We start from the raw sequence: 24,275 nt of genomic DNA, 5'->3' as shown, positions 1-24,275 counted from the left end.
AGAATAACAAATACCCGGGAAGAAGTTACAGATTGGAATCTAATCGAGGAGTTCAGGATGGTCTATATATAGAATAACAGATACCCGGGAGTGAGTTACAGACTGGAATCTAATCGAGGGGTTCGGGGTGGTTTATATATAGAATAACAGATACCCGGGAGTGAGTTACAGACTGGAATCTAATCGAGGGGTTCGGGGTGGTTTATATATAGAATAACAGATACCCGGGAGTGAGTTACAGACTGGAATCTAATCGAGGGGTTCAGGATGGTTTATATATAGAATAACAGATACCCGGGAGTGAGCTACAGACTGGAATCCAATCGAGGAGTTCGGGATGGTTTATATATAGAATAACAGATACCCGGGAGTGAGTTACAGACTGGAATCTAATCGAGGGGTTCGGGGTGGTTTATATATAGAATAACAGATACCCGGGAGTGAGTTACAGACTGGAATCTAATCGAGGGGTTCAGGATGGTTTATATATAGAATAACAGATACCCGGGAGTGAGCTACAGACGGGAATCCAATCGAGGAGTTCGGGATGGTTTATATATAGAATAACAGATACCCGGGAGTGAGTTACAGACTGGAATCTAATCGAGGGGTTCGGGGTGGTTTATATATAGAATAACAGATACCCGGGAGTGAGTTACAGACTGGAATCTAATTGAGGAGTTCGGGATGGCTTATATATAGAATAACAGATACCCAGGAGTGAGTTACAGACTGGAATCTAATCGAGGAGTTCGGGATGGTTTATATATAGAATAACAGATACCCGGGAAGAAGTTACAGATTGGAATCTAATCGAGGAGTTCAGGATGGTCTATATATAGAATAACAGATACCCGGGAGTGAGTTACAGACTGGAATCTAATCGAGGAGTTCAGGATGGTCTATATATAGAATAACAGATACCCGGGAGTGAGCTACAGACTGGAATCCAATCGAGGAGTTCGGGATGGTTTATATATAGAATAACAGATACCCGGGAGTGAGTTACAGACTGGAATCTAATCGAGGGGTTCGGGGTGGTTTATATATAGAATAACAGATACCCGGGAGTGAGTTACAGACTGGAATCTAATTGAGGAGTTCGGGATGGCTTATATATAGAGTAACAGATACCCGGGAGTGAGTTACAGACTGGAATCTAATCGAGGAGTTCGGGATGGTTTATATATAGAATAACAGATACCCGGGAGTGAGTTACAGACTGGAATCTAATCGAGGAGTTCAGGATGGTCTATGTATAGAATAACAGATACCCGGGAGTGAGTTACAGGCTGGAATCTAATCGAGGAGTTCAGCATGGTCTATATATAGAATAACAGATACCCGGGAATAAGTTATAGATTGGAATCTAATCGAGGAGTTCGGGATGGTTTATATATAGAATAACAGATACCCGGGAATAAGTTACAGATTGGAATCTAATCAAGGGATTTGGGGTAGTTAATATATAGAATAACAGTTTTGTTCAAACGTGTGTGCTTTAACCTCTGTGGCGAATATAGTCACAAAGTCGACTTCAAATATTTCAACACAATTTCCTTTATTCTGTAGCTACTTAATCAACACTGAATGCTTGCAATGCATAAACCAAATACTCGCTGTCTGTTACTTTACTTACCTGAAGGTTGATTTCCACTTGCAATTAAAAGCTGGCCAGGATTCTGTTGTCACGTGGAATCAGCACTTTGTTCTCTTCTTCTTCCAAATGTTGTGTCGGCTTCTGATCTTTGTGCCCGCATTCGTCAGATTGCCTTTCTGAAGAAACGCTTTGTGTTAGCAAAGTTACAACTCCAAAAGTTCCTTGGTAACCAGCCAATGAATTGATCAGATACCCCAATTGCATCGTTTAATTAGGCCAATTAATAACACTGGTGTATTGGTATTGGACAGTCCAGGCTCCATCATATTTAGACCTCTTATTGTTTACATTCCAATGTCCAGATAGAGAACACTGGCTCCAAAAGTCTGTAAAGAACTTTTCCCTGCCAAAGGCAAGCTATTAAATTGGACGCCTTGCGTCCCTCTGACAAGTTCTAAGCCACTAGCCACGAGAAATCCCAGCATGGCGAAAAAACAACTTGAACCAAAAATCAGGTTTGCTTGATTGAAGATCTTTAGTTCACTAAAAATTAAACATCTGCAGATCATTCAGCCACAATGTATACCCAGGATTGAGTTACAGACTAGAATCTAATCGAGGGATTCAGGGTGATTTATATATAGAATAACAGATACCCAGGCGTGAGTTACAGACTGGAATCTAATCGAGGGGTTCGGGGTGGTTTATATGTAGAATAACAGATACCCGGGAGTGAGTTACAGACTGGAATCTAATGGAGGGGTTCGGGATGGTTTATATAAAGAATAATAGATACCTGGGAGTGAGTTACAGACTGGAATCTAATGGAGGGGTTTGGGGTTTATATATAGAATAACAGATATCCCGAAGTGAGTTACAGACTAGAATCTAATCGAAAGGCTCAGGGTGGTTTATCTATAAAATAACAGATACCTGGGAGTGAGTTACAGACTGGAATGTAATCGAGGGGTTCAGGGTTGTTCATATATGAAATAATAGATACCTGGAAGTGAGATACAGACTGGAATCTAATCGAGGTGTTAGGGGTGGTTTATATATAAAATAATCGATACCTGGGAGTGAGTTACTGACTGGAATCTAATCGAGGTGTTTGGGGTGGTTTATATATAGATTAACAGATACCCAGGAGTGAGTTATAGACTGGAATCTAATCGAGGGATTCAGGTGATTTATGTATAAAATAACAGATACCTGGGAGTGAGTTATAGACTGGAATCTAATCGAGGGATTCAGGTGATTTATATATGAAATAATAGATACCTGGAAGTGAGATACAGACTGGAATCTAATCGAGGTGTTAGGGGTGGTTTATATACAAAATAACCGATACCTGGGAGTGAGTTACTGACTGGAATCTAATCGAGGTGTTTGGGGTGGTTTATATATAGATTAACAGATACCCAGGAGTGAGTTATAGACTGGAATCTAATCGAGGGATTCAGGTGATTTATATATAAAATAACAGATACCTGGGAGTGAGTTACAGACTGGAATCTAATCGAGGTGTTAGGGGTGGTTTATATATAAAATAACCGATACCTGGGAGTGAGTTACTGACTGGAATCTAATCGAGGTGTTTGGGGTGGTTTATATATAGATTAACAGATACCCAGGAGTGAGTTATAGAGTGGAATCTAATCGAGGGATTCAGGTGATTTATATATAAAATAACAGATACCTGGGAGTGAGTTACAGGCTGGAATCTAATCGAGGGATTCAGGTGATTTATATATAGAATAATAGATACCTGGGAGTGAGTTACAGACTGGAATCTAATCGAGGTGTTTGGGGTGGTTTATATATAGATTAACAGATACCCAGGAGTGAGTTATAGAGTGGAATCTAATCGAGGGATTCAGGTGATTTATATATAAAATAACCGATACCTGGGAGTGAGTTACTGACTGGAATCTAATCGAGGTGTTTGGGGTGGTTTATATATAGATTAACAGATACCCAGGAGTGAGTTATAGAGTGGAATCTAATCGAGGGATTCAGGTGATTTATATATAGAATAATAGATACCTGGGAGTGAGTTACAGACTGGAATCTAATCGAGGGGTTCGGGATGGTTTATATATAGAATAACCGATACCTGGGAGTGAGTTACAGACTGGAATCTAATCGAGGGATTCAGGTGATTTATATATAGAATAATAGATACCTGGGAGTGACTTTGTTTCTACCTTTAACCAATCCCCAATCCTTTCTTTCTGTTTTGCAGCACGGGAATTGGAATTGGTTTCTATGGGAATAGTGAGATTAATGATGGGACATACCAGGCAGTCTACTCACTCGCTAATGTGAACCATACATTGCTCACCATGGAGGCACTGGTAAGATTTCAGAGAACATTCAAGTATATTCTCTCCTCTGTAGGACCCACCCATTAAATCCACTCCCACAGGCCACAGTACACAAAGTGACACAAGAAGGAGGCAGATAGTGGGCAAGTGAGGGATATAGAGAGGAGGTGGGGATTGAATGAAACTGGGAGAAGGTAGATAGTCAGTGATTCAGGGAGATGGAGAGAGGGTGGGTGGGTGGAGATTGAGGGAAATGACAAAAAGATGGGGACTGATGGATATGGGAGAAGGTGGAGGCTGAGGGATAAGGGGAGAAGGTGGGTAGGTTGGGATTGAGAGTTATGCGGAGTAAGTGGGGACTGAGGGATACAGGGAGAAGGCGGGGACTGAGGGATACAGGGAGAAGGCGGGGACTGAGGGATACAGGGAGAAGGCGGGGACTGAGGGATACAGGGAGAAGGCGGGGACTGAGGGATACAGGGAGAAGGCGGGGACTGAGGGATACAGGGAGAAGGCGGGGACTGAGGGATACAGGGAGAAGGCGGGGACTGAGGGATACAGGGAGAAGGCGGGGACTGAGGGATACAGGGAGAAGGCGGGGACTGAGGGATACAGGGAGAAGGCGGGGACTGAGGGACACAGGGAGAAGGCGGGGACTGAGGGATACAGGGAGAAGGTGGGTAGGTGGGGATTGAGGGTTATGCAGAGTAATGGGGATTGACAGATATCATGAGAAGGTGGGGATTGAGGAATATGTGGAGAAGGTGGTTAAGTGCAAATTTAGGGATATGGGGAGAAGATGGGTAGGTAGAAGATTGAGGAATGCAGGGAAGATGTTGGAAATGAGAAACGGGAAGGATGTTGGGAATGAGGGATAGAGGGAAAGTGTTGGGAATGAGGGATAGAGGGAAAGTGTTGGGAATGAGGGACACAGGGAGAATGATGCTGTGCCTGATCCACGATCCAGCAATCTTCAAACCATGCGTTGTTGCCTCAGTCTATCACTCTCTCTCTCTGTCTCTGCCTTTATCTGTCTGTCTCTCCCTCTCTCTCTATCCATCTCTCTCTCTCTCTCTCTTTATATAGGAACATAAGAACTTTGAAAATATGAGCAGGAGGAGGCCATTGGGTCCATGGCTGATCGTCCAACTCAATAGTCTAATCCTGCTTTCTCCCCATAACCTTTGATCCCGTTGCCCCAAATGCTATATCCAGCCGCCTCTTGAATACATTCAATGTTTTGGCATCAACTACTTCCTGTGGTAATGAATTCCACAGGCTCATCACTTTTTTGGTGAAGAAATGTCTCCTCACCTCCATCCTAAATGGTCTATCCTGAATCCTCAGACTGTGACCCCCGGCTCTGGATTCCCCCACCATCGGGCATTCTACCCTGGCTCATCCAGTAAGGGTTTTATAAGTCTCTATGAGATCTTCGCTCATTTGTCTGAACTCCAGTGAAAACAATCCAAGCTAGCCAACCTCTCCTCATACATCAGTCCCACCATCCCCGGAATCAGCCTGGTAAACCTCTGCTGTACTCCTTTGAGAGCAAGAACATCCTTCCTCAGAAAAGGAGACCAAAACTGCACACTACTCTAGGTGTGGCCTCACCAAGACCCTGTATAATTGTAACAACACATCCCTGCTCCTGTTCTCAAAACCTCTCACAATGAAGGCCAACATGCCATTTGCTTTCTTTACCTGTAAGATTACCTTCAGTGACTGGTGCATAACGAAACCCAGGTCCTGCTGCACCCTCCCCTCCCCCAATTTACAGCCAACAGGTAATAATCTACCACCTTGTTTTTGCTTCCAAATCTCACATTTATCCACATTATACTGCATCTGCTATGGATTAGCCCACTTACCCAACCTGTCCAGATCATGTTGAAGGATCTCTACAACCTCGTCAGAGTTCACTCTCCCACCCAACTTGTTATCATCTGCAAAGTTTGAGCTGTTACATTTTGTTCCCTCATTCAAATTATTAATATTGTGAATAGCTGGGGTCCCAGCACTGATCCCTGTGACACCCCACTAATTACTGCCTGTCTCTCTTTTTTTCTCTCTCTCTCTATCTGTTTCTTTCTCTGTTTCTTTCTCTGTCTCTCTATCCGTTTTTCTCTATCCCTCTATCTGTTTCTCTTTATCTCTCTATCTATGTGTCTCTCTCTCTACTTATTTCTCTCTCTCTACCCTTCTTTCTCTCTCTACCTGTCTTTCCCTGTCTATCTGGCTCTTTCGGCCTCTCTGTCTGTCTGTCTGTCTGTCTCTCTCTTTGATTCTCTCTCCCTGGATCCACCTCTCTATCTGTCTGCCTCTCTCTCTCTCTCTATCTATCTATCTCTGTCTCTATCTCTATCTCTCTCTGTCTCTTTCTCGCACTGTCTCACTCTCTCTCTCTCTGTCTCCAGGTATCCAATGCCACGGCAATGCTGAGTAGGACAGTGAGGGAGGAGCTGACCCACCTGGAGGAGATCTTTGGGGAACGTCCCGAGTTCCTGGTGATCACGCGGAACGCCCGTCGTCAGGCCGAGTCCCTGCTCTCGCTTCTGGGCCGCTTGGCCTTCTGGAGGGGCCTGAGGCTCGATCTGCTGGAGGTGGCCCAGAGGGGAAGACATGCCGAGGACCACAGGTGAGGTGAGCTGCCCAAAGATCAGTGGCAATGTGGCAGACCAATGGCTGGTGAGGCTGGCGGCAAATAAACACAGGGGAAATAACCCCTGGTCGTCACATTATACAAAACGTATCAGGGAATGAGCGAGGATGTGGAGAGGATTGACAAGGATCAGCATAGAATCCTGACAGTGCAGGAGCAGACCATTCGGCCCACTGAATCTCTGCTAACTCTCTGCCAGAGCATCCTATCCTGGCCCTATCCCCATAACCCCACATATCAATGCAGCTAATGCCCCTCACATACATGCCCCTTGTACACTGAGGGGCAATTTGGCATGGCCAATCCACCTAACCTGCACACCCTTGCTTGGACTGTAGAGGAAACTGGAGCACCCGGAGGAAACCCACGCAGACACGGGGAGAACATGCAAACTCCACACAGACAGTGATTCGAGCTGGGAATCGAACCCGGTCCCTGGAGCTGTGAGACAGCAGTGCTAACCACTGAGCCACCATGCTGCACTGATGATATCAGAAGTATAGGTATCAGGAATGGATTGACAAACTGGGGCTCTCCTCTCTTGATAACAGAGATTGTGAGCTATTCCAGTTTATCAAATTTGGCAAGCTTTGGTAGAAGGGATACGGAGACTGACAGTGGAATCTTATTGAGGGGATAACAGATCTGAAAGTCCTCAATATGAGGTGGCCTCAGTCACAGGTACCTTTAGAAATGTGTCCCACAGTCCCCAGTGAATTATGTATCCGGGTGTGGGAGAAACTCTAATTAAAATAATCCAGCAGTGAAGTCCTTTAACTAAAACAAGAAAAAGGATCATTTGCAAGCCATCTTCGCACTCATTCATACACAACTGCACATCCATACATATGCACATACACTATACACACACAGATGTATATTCATGCATGCACTAGCATGCACGCATACACTCACACACAGACAAAAGTGTAAACACACACATGCACACACACATGCACACACATAATCAAGGACACAGAGTTAGGTACAGAACAAAGCTCAAACATTCCCTCTACACTGTCCCCATCAAACACTATCAGGACTGGTACAGCACATGGTTAGATACAGAGTAAAGCTCCCTCTACACTGTCCCCATCAAACACTCCCAGCACAGGTACAGCACGGGGTTAGATACAAAGTAAAGCTCCCTCTATAATGTCCCCATCAATCACTCCCAGCACAGGTACAGCACGGGTTTAGAGAAATTTACAGAGTAAAGCTCCCTCTACACTGTTCCACATCAAACACTCCCAGCACAGGTACAGCACAGGGTTAGATACAGAGTAAATCTCCCTCTACACCGTCCTCCCATCAAACATTCCCAGCACAGGTACAGCACTGGGTTAGATACAGAGTAAATCTCCCTCTACACTGTCCCCATCAAACACGCCTAGGACAGGTACAGCACAGGGTTAAATAAAATGTACAGTATCTCATCCTCTGTTGTCTGTCTTGATCTTTGTGTCACTCTCTTCATTTTTTTTGTTTCTTCCTTTAACTTGTGTTCTCTCATTCTCTGTCTCTCTTTCTACGCAACTCTGTCTCACTCCCTATCTGACATTCCCTCTCTGGCTCTCTCTCTCAGGTGAATGTAGGAATTAGGAGCAACAGTGGGACACTCAGTCCCTTGAACCTGCTCTGCTATTCAATGTGATTGTGGCTGATCTGATTGTAATCCCAACCCCATATTCCTGCTGACCCTCGATAAATTTTCACCCCCTTGCTAATCTATCCTGCTCTGTTTTAAGAATATTCAAAATCTCTGCTCCCACTGCCTTTTGAGGAAGACGGTTCCAGAGACTCTGGAACTTCTGCGTGAAAAGAATTCTCACCTCCACCTGCAACGGGCCACCCCTTTAGTTTTAAACAGTGACTCCTAGTTCTAGATTTTCCAATTGTAATTGGACAAAGGGGGTGTGAATGGTGATGATGATGAAGGCTGAGGAAGGTGCTAAAAGTGTCCACGATGTGATCAGAATGTGTGAATGGCAGAATGGCAAGGCCAATGCACCTAACCTGCATATCTTTGGAGTGTGGGAGGAAACCGGAGCACCCGGAGAGAATGTGCAAACTCCACACAGAGAAGGTTGGAATTGAACCGGGGTCCCTGGCTCTGTGAGGCAGCAGTACTAGCCATTGTGCCACTGTGCCGCATCTCTCCCTCTCTCCCATGCTATCACATTCCCTCTCTCACTCTTGCCCACACTGACGCACACTCTCTTTCACTCTCTCCCAACCTGACACAATCTCTATCTCCCTTTCTCCCACACTAACACTCTCTCTCACACTACCTCTCTCTCTCTCTCTCTACAGGTGGCTCACCTATATGCTGCTCATTCCCCTGGATGTATTAATCTCTCTCTCTCTGCAGGTGGCTTGCCTATATGCTGCTCATTCTCCTGGATGTGTTAATCTGCCTTCTGGTTTTCCTGGGACTGCTGAGACAGGGGAACTGGCTGCTGATTGGGTAAGTATCCCGATGTTAGACCAATCACTCTGTCACAGTCTCTCACTCTCTCCCATTCTCTTTCTCTCTCTACCTCCCTCAACCTCTCCTTCTCATTTTCTGTAACTCTGCCTCTCTCCCTTTCTCCCTTTGTTCCTCTCTCTAACTTGCTCTCTCTTTCTCTCCCTCTGTTTCTCTCCCTCTATTGCTCACTGTCTATCGCTCTGTTTTTTTCTCTGTTTCCCTCTCTCTGTCTTTTTGTCTCCATCTCTCTCACTTTTTATCTCCCTGTCTCTAACTCTCTCTGTCTCTGTCCCTGTCTCTATCTTTCTGTCACACTTCCTGTCACTCTTTCCAACTCTTTCTGTTTGTCTCTCTCTGCCTCTCTGTCTCTCTTTCTCATTGTCTCTCTATTGCTCTGTCTCTTTGTCTCATCTCGCTCTGTGGCTTTCCCTTTGTCTTCATTCTCTCACACCCGTATTTGTCCATCCTTGTCTCTTCCTCTTTCTCTCTCCCTGTCTTTCTTTTTCTCTGTATCGCTCTCTCATTTTGTCTTTGAATCTCTCACTCTGTCCCTCTTCTCTCTCTCTCTCTCTCTTACACACCTTCAGTCTCTGTCCCTTTATCTCTGTTTCACTCACTCTGTCTCCATCATTCTCTCTCTGTCCCTCTTGCTCCCTCTCTTTGTCACTCTTGTCTATATCTCTGTCTGTCTGATTCTCTCTCTCTCTTTCTGCTTCTCTGTCTCTGTCTCTCTCTCTCTCTCTGTTCTCCATGCCAGTGCCATTCTGTGTTTGACATGAACCTTGTATTTCCTGCTTCCTGTACAGACTCACAGCGTTATCCATGCTGGGGCTGATAGTGAGCTGGCTGTCTCTGGGTGTGGAGAGTGTGGCAGTGCTGGTAAGTGGCTGCGGGGGGGAGGGAGGGGGCGTGGGTAGCAGGAGGGACATGGGGTGGTAGAGCAGGTGGTAGGGGTATTGACCCTCTGACAGTGCGGCACTCCCTCAGCACTGACCCTCTGACAGTGCGGCACTCCCTCAGTACTGACCCTCTGACAGTGCGGCACTCCCTCAGCACTGACCCTCTGACAGTGCGGCACTCCCTCAGTACTGACCCTCTGACAGTGCGGCACTCCCTCAGCACTGACCCTCTGACAGTGCGGCACTCCCTCAGCACTGACCCTCTGACAGTGCGGCACTCCCTCAGCACTGACCCTCTGACAGTGCGGCGCTCCCTCAGCACCGACCCTCTGACAGTGCGGCACTCCCTCAGCACTGACCCTCTGACAGTGCGGCACTCCCTCAGCACTGACCCTCTGACAGTGCGGCGCTCCCTCAGCACCGACCCTCTGACAGTGTGGCACTCCCTCAGTACTGACCCTCTGACAGTGCGGCACTCCCTCAGTACTGACCCTCTGACAGTGCGGCACTCCCTCAGCACTGATCCTCTGACAGTGTCGCACTCCCTCAGCGCTGATCCTCTGACAGTGCGGCACTCCCTCAGCACTGATCCTCTGACAGTGTCGCACTCCCTCAGCGCTGATCCTCTGACAGTGCGGCACTCCCTCAGCACTGACCCTCTGACAGTGCGGCGCTCCCTCAGCACCGACCCTCTGACAGTGTGGCACTCCCTCAGTACTGACCCTCTGACAGTGCGGCACTCCCTCAGCACTGACCCTCTGACAGTGCGGCGCTCCCTCAGCACTGACCCTCTGACAGTGCGGCGCTCCCTCAGCACTGACCCTCTGACAGTGTCGCACTCCCTCAGCACTGATCCTCTGACAGTGTCGCACTCCCTCAGCACTGATCCTCTGACAGTGTCGCACTCCCTCAGCGCTGACCCTCTGACAGTGTCGCACTCCCTCAGCACTGATCCTCTGACAGTGTCGCACTCCCTCAGCACTGATCCTCTGACAGTGTCGCACTCTCTCAGCGCTGACACTGTACGCTGTGGAGAATGGACAGTGGCGATTTGGGAGAAGGTGGGGGTTTTTTATGGTGGTTGGGGATTGGTGAAGGGGGTGGAGAATGGTTGGGGGGGGTGGGGATTATTTAAGGGGGGGTGGGCTGCGTGTCGGTTGTTGAGGGCGGTGGGTTCTATGATTAGATTTGGAGTGAATATCCCTGATTGACTGGTGTGTTCTGTCTTAATGAAAGGCACTTGGTGACTTCTGTATCGACCCAGATTCCTCCATTATCAACATAACCCAGCCTGCGCTGGGACTCAGTGCAGGTAAGAACGTGGGAGTCTGGAGAAGGGGAGGGAACGTGGCATAGAGACAGAGAGAGAGAGAGATAGTGAGGGACAGTGATACAGAGAGAGAGAATGAGAGAGAGAGACTGATGCAGAGCGAGGGAGACTGAGAAGAAAAGAGAGCGGGCCGAGTGAGAGAAAGTGTGAGAGAGAGACAGAAATGAGGAAAATGCCTGGAACCATCCAAAGAAAGAAAGCAAAGGCTCACCGAAAACCAACAATCCCCACTTTCACACTGTGTCTCAGCCTGTGCTGTACCTGTCCTGGGAGTGTGTGATGGGGGGACAGTGTAGAGGGAGCTTTACTCTGCATCTAACCCTGTGTTGTAACTGTCCTGGGAGTGTTTGATGGAGGACAGTGTAGAGGGAGCTTTACTCTGTATCTAACCCCGTGTTGTACCTGTCCTGGGAGTGTTTGATGGGGACAGTGTAGAGGGAGCTTCACTCTGTATCTAACCCCATGCTGTACCTGTCCTGGGAGTGTTTGATGGGGACAGTGTAGAGGGAGCTTCACTCTGTATCTAACCCCGTGCTGTACCTGTCCTGGGAGTGTTTGATGGGGACAGTGTAGAGGGAACTTTACTCTGTACCTAACCCCGTGCTGTACCTGTCCTGGGAGTGTTTGATGGGGACAGTGTAGAGGGGGCTTTACTCTGTATCTAACCCCGTGCTGTACCTGTCCTGGGAGTGTTTGATGGGGACAGTGTAGAGGGAGCTTTACTCTGTACCTAACCCCGTGCTGTACCTGTCCTGGGAGTGTTTGATGGGGACAGTGTAGAGGGAGCTTTACTCTTGGTGATTAAGTTTTGTTCTCTCCCAGATTTACTCAGTTACTATTTAACCTGTGATGATGGGGACCTCAACCCATTCCACCAGGTGAGTCTCACAGCTCTTTCTTTAACTATTATAGTCTCATATTATTTCTCACATTTCACTCCTCCCCCATTCATTCTATCTCTCACTCATTCTCTCTCACATAATCGCTATTCATCTCTCCCTCCTACAGGCTTTCTTCCTGATCCCTCTCACTCACCCCTTAATCCTCATTCTCTGCTTCTGTTGTACTTTCCATCTGTGACCCTCTATCTCTCTCTCTCTGTCCCTCATGCTCTTTCAGCACCACCCCGCCCCCCCACCCCGCCACCCCACCCCGCCCTCCCGCCATCCCACCCCACCCCCATCACCGGTGGTATGCTCTCTCGCCCACACCAACATGGGTTGCAAACACTTGGGCATCAGGGCTCTCTTGATGAGTACCCTGATGGACCCTCTAAGTTCCCATCTCCCCACGGCAGGCACACTCTCCTTGCGTACCCCCCTTACAGTGCCACCACTTGCATAACCCCATCCTCCCCACCCCCAACACTGCCCAGTTATGCTGCCCAATCGAGCACTGCCAGGGTGCCAGGGTCTTCAATGGCCTCCGATCCCCCGGTGTGGTCGTGGTGCCTGGTCTCCACTGGTGAAGATCGTCTGTGATTCTCACCAGCGGGAGGGGAGAAGCAAGCGTGAGGGGCCGTCCTGGAGGTGCTAATAGGATGGAAATGTGGTCAAATGTATGCAAATCCGCATATCTCACCTTTCAATCTCTCCAGACCACTGCCTCTCTCTCTCCCTTCTCTCACTCCCTCACACTTCCTCTCTGACTCTTGCTCTCTCTCTCTCTAACTCTCTCTCTCTCTTTCTCTTCTTCCTCATTCCCCCCCCCCACCCTCTTCTCTCTGTTGCTCTCCCTCACTCTCCCTCCCCCAGCAAGGCTTTCTCTGCCTGCCTGACTTTCCCTCTCCTTCTGTCCCACTTTCACTTTCTCTCCTTTTCACTCTACTCATCTCCTCTTCACTTCCCTCCCTCTATCCTCCTCTTTCTCCCTCTTTATCTGTCCCTCACTCTACTCCACATCCCCCTTTTCTCTCTCGTTCCTGCACTCTGCCCCTATGCCCCCCATTTCTCTCTCTCTCTCTCTATCTCTCTCCCTCTCTCATCCAATTCTCCCTCTCCCTTTTCTTCTTCTCTCTCACTTTTCCTTACTCTCCTCCTTTGCATGTTATCGCTCCCTCTCTCCTCCCCCATTCTCTTCCACTGTGTCTTTCTCTCAACATTAGGGAACTCTGTGCACAGCTAACTTTTGAAAAGAGATGTGTGCTCCCAGTTACTCTCTAAAATAATGCCACACTAACATTTCATGCTTTTAGACACTTATGGCAACAAATGACAAAAGCATCAATGACTAAATGTCACTTTTATTCTATAAATTGCACTGCAGAGAGGAATATGCCCTTGTTTATCAATTACACATCACACATTCCACAGAATCAAAGTCCATATTTGTCTCCAACTTCCACTCGATTCCCGTATGCCCTCATCACCAAGTAGTAACCTCGAGCATCGTCCAAATGTTTCCCTTCGTTTCTGGACAGTTCCTTCAATGCACTGCAGGTAGTAACTCCTGGTCTATTGATTCCTCCCCTCTAGCTATGCCAGGATAAATTTCCTGGAATCCCTTGAAGGTTGCAGGGTGCATCACTTCAACGCAAGACCATCTCCCTCCTGCATCCAGCTGTGGCAGGCCACAGGGCCGGGGCAGCCTCTTGTTCTCAGCCAACCACCCGACCCTGCTGCGTGTCTGGGATTGGCATTGTTTTATAGGGAAGCCTGTAACCCGATCTCAAAGATGGCCTCCCTTGCTCATTACCCCACGGTAATGTGAAACACACTAACCCAGCATCCAGGGGAAATGCTAATTAGCTATTCTTGACCTTTCATCTTTGAAATCAACGGATTGTTTTCAAACTGTTCACAGCTTAATGCCAATGACACCTTTCTGGAACTCTGGGAGACTCAAAATCTACTCTTTGTAAGGCCAGAGACATCTGCTGATGTCTCAGAGCATAAATATCTTCACTGTCCTCTCAATAAATCTTCCTATGATCTGGAACAATCAAATCATGCTGTGGAGATACCAGTGTTGGACTGGGGTGGGCACAGTGCTCCAAAAGCTTGTGCTGCCAAATAAGCCTGTTGGACTTTACCCTGGTGTTGTGAGACTTCTTACAATCAAACAGCCTCGGCTTACAGTCAGGCAGACACCCCTACTATGGTGCCAGTACCGAGGGAGCACTGCACTGTCAGAGGTAAATGTATATACTCTCGGACTTGAGCTCCATAATATAGGCCAATGCTCCCTCTAGTGCCAGTACTGAGGGAGCGCTGCACTTTGAAGGTAAATGTATATACTCTCGGACTTGAGCTCCATAATACAGGCTAATGCTCCCTCTAGTGCCAGTACTGAGGGAGTGCTGCACTGTCAGATGCAGATGTATATACTCTAGGATTTGAGCTACATAATCCAGGCCAACATTCCCCCTGATGCTAGTCCTGAGGGAGCGCTTCACTTTCGGAGGTAGATATCTCTAACTCTCCCTCTCGGTCTCTCTTCACAGAGTTTGACCCTCTCTCATAGGGCGATGAGCACCATCCATTCTCAGATCCATAGTCTGGAGAGAGGAGCCATTGCAGAGTTCCCATCAGCACAGGTAACGTACCGAGATGGGGGTTGATGGTGCTGAGAGGGTGGTGACTTAGGTTGTGGAGGGTGACGGAACTTGGCACCGTGGGTGTGCACAGATCACAAGAACATTAGGAGGAGGAGTAGGCCACTCAGCCCCTCGATCCTGCTCCCTCATTCCATAAGATGATGGCCAATCTGACTGGAACCTCAAACCAACATTCCTGCTTAGCCTTGCCTCTGTAACCCTCGACCCCATTGTCAATCAGAAACCTGTCTAACTCAATATTCAACCAGCCACAGCTCCTAATGCTATCTAGGGGAGGGGAGGGGAGGGGAGGGTGGGGCGATGGTGAGGCGAGAGAATTTCACAGAGAATGACCCCCATTCCCCGTCTGAGAGAAGAAATTCCTCCTCATCTCTTTTTAATAAGCCGCTCTCTTACTTTGAGATTACGTCCCTCTGGTCCTAGACTCTCCCAGAAGGTAGGGGAACAACCCTGGAGCATCTACAGTCAATCCACCCCCCCCCCCCCCCCCACCCCTTCACTGAGAATCTGATATGTCTCAATAAGGTAGCCTCTTATTCTTCTAAACTCCAGTGAGTACAGGTCCTACCTCCTCAGCCTGTCCTCATAAGAAATTCCTGCCCTATCTGGGATTGACCAAGTGAACCTTCTCTGGACTACCTCCAATGCCAGTATATCTTTCCTTAGATAAGGAGACTAAAACTGTTCATGCTACTCCAGGCGCGGTCTAATTAGTGCCTTTTATAGTTTCAGCAAAACTCCCCTATTTTTATAAGGGCAAGATACAGCGGATGCTGGAATCTGAAACACAAACAGAAAATGCTGGAAAATCTCAGCAGTTCTGTGGACGGAGAATAGAGCCAACATTTTGATGACACGTAAACGCGAAACGTTGGCTCTATTCTCTCTCTATAGATGCTGTCAGACCTGCTGAAATTTTCCAGCATCTCTGTTTTTGTTCCCTCTATTGTTTTATAGAATCATAGAATCCTACAGTGCAGAAGAAGGTCGTTCGGCCCATCAAGTCTGTACCGACCACAGTCCCACCCAGGCCTATTCCCGTAACCCCACATATTTACCCTGCTAATCCCCTGACACTAAGGGTCAATTTAGCATGGCCGATCCACCTAACCCCCACATCCCCCTCCCCCCTCCAGAGGGTGACCACCAGACAGAGCAAGAGAGATAGGCAGGCAGTGCAGGAATCTCCTGTGACCATTCCCCTGCAAAACAGATATACCACTTTGGATACTGTTGAGGGGAATGACCTCTCTAGGGAAAGCAGCAGCAGCCAAACTCAGTGTACCACAGTTGGTTCTGCTGCAGAGGGGAGGGGTAAAAAGTGTGCCAGTGCAATAGTTATAGGGGATTCAACTGTAAGGGGAATAGACAGAGATTTCTGTGACCGTGAACGAGATGGTATGTTGCCTCCCTGGTGCTAGGGCAAGGATGTCTGAAGGGGAAGGGGGAACAGCCAGTGGTCACAGTACGTGTTGGTACAAGGGATGTAGGTTTAAAAAAAAATGATGAGGTCCTAAAAGCACAATACAGGGAGCTAGGAAGAAAGTTAAGAAATCAGACCTCAAAAGGTACTGAGCTTAGGATTACTACCAGTGCCAGGTGCTAGTCAGAGTAGAAATGAGAGAGTATATCGGATAAATATATAGCTGAAGAGATGGTTTCAGATCCCCGGGGCATTGGGACCAGTTCTGGGGGAAGTGAGACCTGTACAAATTGGATGGGTTACACCTGGGCAGGACTGGGACAGATGTCCCGGGGGACTGTTTGCTTGAGCTGTTGGGGAAGTTTAAACTGATATGCCAGGGGGATGGGAACCTATGTAAGGAGTCCAAAAAGGAGGGAGCGAGGAAAAAATGTGGGGAGAAGGTTCCAACTACATCAAAAAAACAGGATAAAAGTTAAAAGGAAGAACTCAGGAGATGTTATTAATGGAAGTGTTAGAATTCAAAAAGAAGGTACAAAAACTCACATAAGGGCACTTTATCTGAATACTTGTAGCATTCAAAAGAAGGTAAATGAGTTGACGGCAGAAATCATTGTGAACGAGTATGATTTGGTGGCCATTACAGAGGATTGGTTGCAGCATCTGCGCAACTGAGAGTGGAATATCCAGGGGTATCAAACTGTTCGGGGGGACTGACAGGAAGCTAAGGGAGGTGGTGTCACTCTGATATTTAAGATATTTAAGGATGATATCAGGGTGGCAGTGAGAGATGATATAGGTTCTACGGAAAAAAAGGTTGAATCCATTTGGGTAGAAATTAGAAATAGTAAGGAGAAAAAGCCTCTGATAGGCATAGTCTATAGGCCACCAAATAATAACATCATGGTGGGGCAAGAAACAAACAGAGGAATAACTGTTGCATGTAAAAATGGTACAGCAATTATCATGGGGGATTTTAACCTACATGTCAAAAGGTCAAACCAGATCGGTCAAGGCAGTCTCGAGGAAGAGTTCATTGAATGTATCCGCAATAGCTTCCTTGAACAGTATGTAACGGAACGGACAAGGGAGCAAACTATCCTAGATCTGATTCTGTGTAATGAGACGGGAATAATTAATAATCTTGCAGTTAGGGATTCTCTTGGAAGAAGCGATCACAGTATGGTTGAATTTAAAATACAGGCGGAGCGTAAGAAGGTAAAATCCAATCCCAGTTTCTTGTACTTAAACAAAGGAGACTATAAAGGGATGAGGGAGGACTTGGCTAAGGTCGATTGGGAGGAAAAACTTTATGGTGGGACAACTGAGGAACAGCGGAGGATTTTCAAAGCGATCTTTTACAGTGCTCAGCAAAAGTGATAAGGAAGGACTGTCGAAAAAGAGATAATCAGCCATGGATATCTAATAAAGGAGGGTATCAAATTGAAAAAGAATGCATACAAAGTGGCAAAGATTAGTGGGAACTTAGAGGATTGGAGAATCTTTAAAGGTCAGCAGGAAGCCACGAGAAAAGCTATAAAGAAAAGTAAGATGGATTATGAGAGTAAACTAGCTCAGAATATAAAAACAGCAAAAGTATCTACAAATATATAAAACGAAATACCGTGGCAAAAGTAAACATTGGTCCTTTAGAGGACAAGAAGGGGGATGTAATAACTGGAAATGCAAAAATGGCTGAGGCATTGAACAGGTATTTTGTGTCGGTCTTCACAGTGGAAGACACAAACAACATGCCAAATATTGATGACAGGAGGGCTATGGCAGGAGAGGACCTAGAAATTATCGTTATCACAAAAGATAGTGTTGGGCAAGTTAATGGGGCTAAAGGTAGACAAGTCTCCTGGCCCTGATGCATCCCAGGATACTAAAAGAGGTCACAGGAATAATAGCAAATGCACTCATGGTAATTTACCAAAATTCACAGGACTCTATGGTGGTTTCCGCAGATTGGAAAACAGCAGATGTGACGACACTGTTTAAAAAAGTAGACAAAAGGCAGGTAACTATAGGCCGGTTAGCTTAACTTCAAGTAGGGAAAATGCTTGAATCTATCATCAAGAAAGAAATAATGAGACATCTGGATATAAATTGTCCCATTGGTAAGAGGCGGATGGGTTCATGATGGGCAGGTCATGTTTGACTAATTTGGTGGAATTTTTTGAGAACATTACATGTGCAGTGGACAATGGGGAACCTGTGGATGTGGTGTAGCTGCATTTCCAGAAGGCATTTCACAAGGTGCCGCACCAAACACTGTCACATAATATAAAGGTGCACAGTGTTACGGATAATGTATTAGCGTGGAAAGAAGATTGGTTAACTAACAGAAAGCAAAGAGTGGGGGTAAATGTGTGTTTTTCTGGTTGGCGATCAGTGACTAGTGGTGTGCCTCAGGGATCAGTGTTGGGACCGCAATTGTTTACAACTTACATAGATGATTTGGAGTTGGGGACCAAGTGTGGTGTGTCAAAATTCGCAGATGACACTAAGATGTGTGGAAGAGCAAAGTATGCAGAGGATGCTGAAAGTCTGCAAAGGGATATAGATAGTCTAAATGAGTAGGCAAGGGTCTGGCAGATGGAGTACAATGTTGGCAAATGTGAGGTCATCCGTTTTGGTAGGCACAACAACAAAATGGAATATTATGTAAATGGTAAAAAATTGCAGCATGCGGCTGTGCAGAGGGACCTGGGTGTCCTTGTGCAGGAATCTCAAGGAATTGGTTTGCAAATGCAGCAGGTAATTAAGGAGGTAATTTTGTCCTTCATTGCTAGAGGGATGGAGTTTAAAAACAGCGAGGTTATGTTGCAGCACACCTGGAGTACTGTGTACAGTTTTGGTCTCCTTATTTGAGAAAGGATATACTGGCACTAGAGGGGGTGCAGAGGAGATTCATTAGGTTGATTCCGGAGTTGGCCTATGAGGAGAGACTGAATAGATTGGGGCTATATTCATTGGAATTCAGGAGAATTAGGGGAGATCTTCTAGAAACATATAAGATTATGAAGGGAATAGATAAGATAGAAGCAGGGAAGTTGTTTCCACTGGCAGGTGAAACTAGAACTAGGGGGCATAGCCTCAAAATAAGGGGGAGCAGATTTAGGACTGAGTTGAGGAAGAACTTCTTCACACAAAGGGTTGTGAATCTGTAGAATTCCCTGCCCAGTGAAGCAGTTGAGGCTACCACATTGAATGTTTTTAAGGAAGGGATAGATAAATGTTTAAACATTAAAGGAATTAAGCATTATTGTGAGCGGGCAGGTAAGTGGAGCTGAGTCCACAAGAAGATCAGCCATGATGTTACTGAATGGCGGAGCAGGCTTGAGAGGCTAGATGGCCTACTCCAGCTCCTAGTTCTTATGTTCTTTGGAGTGTGGGAGGAAACCGGAGCACCCGGACGTAACCCACACAGACAGGGGAGGAACGTGTAAACTCCACACAGTCAGTGACCTGAGCTGGAATTGAACCTGGGCCCCTGGTGCTGTGCCCGCTGTATTTCCTTTGGAATAAAGGCCAATGTTGCATTGACTTCCCTGATGCTGAAAAGCTAGAGTGCATAGCTTTTTGGGATTGATGCACAAGGATCCCCAAATCCCTCAGTGCCTTAACTTCCTGCAGTCTTTTTCCATAGAAATAATATTCAGCTTCTTTATTCTTCCTACCAAAGTGCATGAATTCTCAATTTCTTGCTCCATCTGCCAAGGTTTTGCCCATTAACTTAACCTATCTTTATCCCTCTGGAGACTCCTTGTGTCATCCAGAAACTTGCCACTTCCAAAGACATGAAAATATATTGTAAACAATTGTGGTGCCAGCACTGATCCCTGTGGCACTAGTTACAGATTGTCATTCTGAAAATGGCCTTCTTATTCCAACTCTCTATCTTCTATCATAGAGTCGTAGAGGTTTACAGCATGGAAAAGGCCCTTCGGCCCAACTTGTCCATGCCATCCATTTTTTTAACCACTAAGCTAATCCCAATTGCCCGCATTTGGCCCATATCCCTCTATACCCATCTTGCCCATGTCATTGTCTAAATGCTTTCTGAAAATCAGATCGTATCTGCTACTACCTCTGGCAGCTTGTTCCAGACACTCACCACCCTCTGTGTGAAAAAACTGTCCCTCTGGACCCTTTTGTATCTCTTAGTCAATCTCCTATCATGCTAATATACTTATTAAGCACCATACTTATTAAGGAGCCTTTTGTGCTGTACCTTAGACTCTTGAGGGGGTGAAATGTTAATGGGGGGAATGGGGAGGCAGTAATATGGGGTCGGAGTTACAATCAGATTAGTCATAACCTTATGAATGGTGCAGAAGGCTTGAGGGACCCTATGACCGACCTCTGCTCTGAATTCGTACATACGTATGTTGCATGTGTGATCAGCATTCACATTGGGGTAAGCAGCAAGGAAATGAGATGAGAATAGAGTGAGAGAAGATTCTGATCCCACTGAATGCCTTGAGCTCAGCTCCCCCTGAGTCCCAGTCCATTGTGCTCTGACCCAGTGTGTCTCTCCATTCCGTCACAGACCAGTCTGCTCGCAGCCCAGCAGACCCTGAACACAACCGAGCAAATCTTCCATCACCTCACAGCCCTGATCCACTGTCGAGGTTTCAATAAGGTGGGTAGGTGGTGGAGTGAGGGAGAGGGTTGGGGATTGAGGGAACGGGGAGAGGGTGGGGCATTAAGGGAGACGGTGGGGCATTGAGGGAGACGGGGAGAGGGTGGGGGATTGAGGGAGACGGGGAGAGGGTGGGGGATTGAGGGAGACGGGGAGAGGGTGGGGGATCGAGGGAGACGGGGAGAGGGTGGGGGATCGAGGGAGACGGGGAGAGGGTGGGGGATCGAGGGAGACGGGGAGAGGGTGGGGGATGGAGGGAGACGGGGAGAGGGTGGGGGATGGAGGGAGACGGGGAGAGGGTGGAGGATCGAGGGAGACGGGGAGAGGGTGGGGGATTGAGGGAGACGGGGAGAGGGTGGAGGATTGAGGGAGACGGGGAGAGGGTGGGGGATTGAGGGAGACGGGGAGAGGGTGGAGGATTGAGGGAGACGGGGAGAGGGTGGAGGATTGAGGGAGACGGGGAGAGGGTGGGGGATTGAGGGAACCGGGGAGAGGGTGGGGGATTGAGGGAGACGGTGAGAGGGTGGGGGATTGAGGGAGACGGGGAGAGGGTGGGGGATTGAGGGAGACGGGGAGAGGGTGGAGGATTGAGGGAGACGGGGAGAGGGTGGAGGATTGAGGGAGAGGGGGAGAGGGTGGGGGATTGGGGGAGACGGGGAGAGGGTGGAGGATTGAGGGAGAGGGGGAGAGGGTGGAGGATTGAGGGAGACGGGGAGAGGGTGGGGGATTGAGGGAGACGGGGAGAGGGTGGGGGATTGAGGGAGACGGGGAGAGGGTGGGGGATTGAGGGAGACGGGGAGAGGGTGGGGGATTGAGGGAGACGGGGAGAGGGTGGAGGATTGAGGGAGACGGGGAGAGGGTGGGGGATTGAGGGAGACGGGGAGAGGGTGGGGGATTGAGGGAGACGGGGAGAGGGTGGAGGATTGAGGGAGACGGGGAGAGGGTGGGGGATTGAGGGAGACGGGGAGAGGGTGGGGGATTGAGGGAGACGGGGAGAGGGTGGGGGATTGAGGGAGACGGGGAGAGGGTGGGGGATTGAGGGAGACGGGGAGAGGGTGGGGGATTGAGGGAGACGGGGAGAGGGTGGGGCATTGAGGGAGACGGGGAGAGGGTGAGGGACTGAGGGAGACGGGGAGAGGGTGAGGGACTGAGGGAGACGGGGAGAGGGTGGGGGATTGAGGGAGACGGGGAGAGGGTGGGGGATTGAGGGAGACGGGGAGAGGGTGGGGGATTGAGGGAGAGGGGGAGAGGGTGGGGGATTGAGGGAGATGGGGAGAGGGTGGGGCATTGAGGGAGAGGGGGAGAGGGTGGGGGATTGAGGGAGATGGGGAGAGGGTGGGGCATTGAGGGAGAGGGGGAGAGGGTGGAGGATTGAGGGAGACGGGGAGAGGGTGGGGGATTGAGGGAGATGGGGAGAGGGTGGGGCATTGAGGGAGAGGGGGAGAGGGTGGGGGATTGAGGGAGACGGGGAGAGGGTGGGGGATTGAGGGAGACGGGGAGAGGGTGGGGGATTGAGGGAGACGGGGAGAGGGTGGGGGATTGAGGGAGACGGGGAGAGGGTGGGGGATTGAGGGAGACGGGGAGAGGGTGGGGGATTGAGGGAGACGGGGAGAGGGTGGGGGATTGAGGGAGATGGAGAGAGGGTGGAGGATTGAGGGAGACGGGGAGAGGATGAGTGGAGAGTGGAACACCTTGACTCTAATCGCTTTCCGCTCTGTTTCTCCCTGTTCCTGCGCAGCATTACGTGGAGGTTTTAAGAGGAATTTGTTACAATGCAATGGAGGGAACTCTCTATCTGTGTGTCTTCTCCTTCCTGACTCTCCTCTCGTACTGCTCCACCGTATACACCCTGCCCCGAATCTGGCAGAAACTCAAGCATGACAGGTAGGATCGACACTGAGTGTTCCAGAATCGGGAGGAGAGGGGGGTGTGAGTGAGAGGAATTGATGAGTGCAGAGAGAGGGTGGGGGACAGAGAGTGAGAATCGAGAAGGTTAGGCAGAGTGAGGGAGGCAGAGTGTGTGAAGGAGGGAATGAGAGGTGAGGGAACGAGGGGCTGGTTTCAGGGAAGCTGTAAGAGGGAGAGTGGGAGCGATCGAGAGAGCGGGGTTGGAGTTAAGAGAACAGGGAGTGAGAGATGAATGGGTGAGATGGGGGGGAGTCAGTGGGAGGAGTGAGGAGGCGTGAAGAAGGCGAGTGAGGGGGAGGGAGTGAGGCAAGACAGAACGACGGTGGAGGGAGTGAAAGAGGATGGAGTGAGAGGAGGTGGAGAGGGAGTGAAAGTGAGAGAGGGGTGCCTGAGAGGGGTGGAGGAAAGAGCGAAATGATGATGAGGGGCAGGGGGTTGTGCGTACGGACACTGCGGGTGGAATTTTACCGGCACGTCCACCTGAGGTCTGTACGATCCCACCCGAGGCCAATAGAGAATGCCGTTCTCCGAGCCTCACCCTCCCCCGGGATGGGGGCCAGCGTGCCAGTAAACTTCCGGCCTGTGAGTGTGGACACGGTGAGGGAGGCGATAGTGAGGGCAGGTTTGGTGAGGGCGGGTTACTGAGCATCGCAGTGTTGAGCGGGGGTTTGGTGAGTGAGGGTTGGGTGAGGGACTGGGTGTTGAGGATTTTGTATTTTCTGTCCACTGACATCTTCCTCCGCTTCTAACCTTCTCTCCATCTCCTCCTTTCTCCATCACCCCTCTCACTTCACCTGCTCCATCCATCCCTCCTGTCCCCCCTCTCCCTCCCGTCCCCCCCTCCCCATCCCGCCACGCCCCCCCTTCTCCCCCTCCCTCCCCAATTGTGTAGGCCGCCCAATCTGAGGGACATCGAGGAGGAGGAGGACCCCTTCAGCCCTGCGTGTCGGAGACCCCGCCACCTTGCCAGACCAGCTATGCCCGCATTCTACGCCTATGCCAGCAGCTTTGCCGGGCAGGGTAGTGCCCAGGCCAGTGCTCCACCCATCTCCAGTACCCACATTGCCCATTATATGTGACTCCCTCCAAGGGACAGTAGTGGAGGAGAGAGTTTGGGGGGGGGGTTGGAAGATCAGGGGGTCTTGGGTGTAGGTGGATGAGGTAAGAGGGGTGATTATCATTGCCTGGCTTCAGGGGTGGCTGTGGAGGTCAGAGGTCAGCTCTGACACGCCCATGGTGACAGCACTGAGAAGGAGATGGAGAGATTCAGATTGTACAGCAGTTCACACTGTGCAGAATCCAGGTGTCTGGACTCATCCTTTACTCAAAACCCACAGCCAGAGTCTCCCCAATCTCCCCAGACTGACACACTAAATAACAGCCAGAATAAACTCATTTCCACATTGCAAGCCTCCTTGTAATAACTCCTGGAATACTGGGAAGAGTTTCAGT

General features: G+C 48.8%; 1 protein-coding gene across 1 annotated transcript in view; it reads left to right on the top strand.

Moving 5' to 3' along the window:
• Positions 1-23,902, top strand: part of ttyh1 (tweety family member 1) — a 28,883-nt gene extending 4,981 nt beyond the window's left edge. The window contains exons 3-12 of the mRNA XM_080193131.1: positions 3,846-3,957; positions 6,345-6,565; positions 8,961-9,056; positions 9,866-9,938; positions 11,195-11,270; positions 12,111-12,166; positions 14,731-14,823; positions 20,823-20,915; positions 22,654-22,799; positions 23,716-23,902. Coding sequence (XP_080049257.1) covers positions 3,846-3,957; positions 6,345-6,565; positions 8,961-9,056; positions 9,866-9,938; positions 11,195-11,270; positions 12,111-12,166; positions 14,731-14,823; positions 20,823-20,915; positions 22,654-22,799; positions 23,716-23,902 — 1,153 coding nt within the window. The remainder of the gene's footprint in view (positions 1-3,845; positions 3,958-6,344; positions 6,566-8,960; positions 9,057-9,865; positions 9,939-11,194; positions 11,271-12,110; positions 12,167-14,730; positions 14,824-20,822; positions 20,916-22,653; positions 22,800-23,715) is intronic.
• The last annotated feature ends 373 nt before the right edge of the window (positions 23,903-24,275 follow it).

Source organism: Carcharhinus amblyrhynchos, chromosome 7 (assembly GCF_965287045.1).
Source record: "Carcharhinus amblyrhynchos chromosome 7, sCarAmb.v2.hapA, whole genome shotgun sequence".
Classification (NCBI taxonomy): Eukaryota; Metazoa; Chordata; class Chondrichthyes; order Carcharhiniformes; family Carcharhinidae; genus Carcharhinus; species Carcharhinus amblyrhynchos.
Note: the sequence above shows the minus strand (reverse complement) of the source record. Positions and strands in the feature narration are given on the sequence as shown.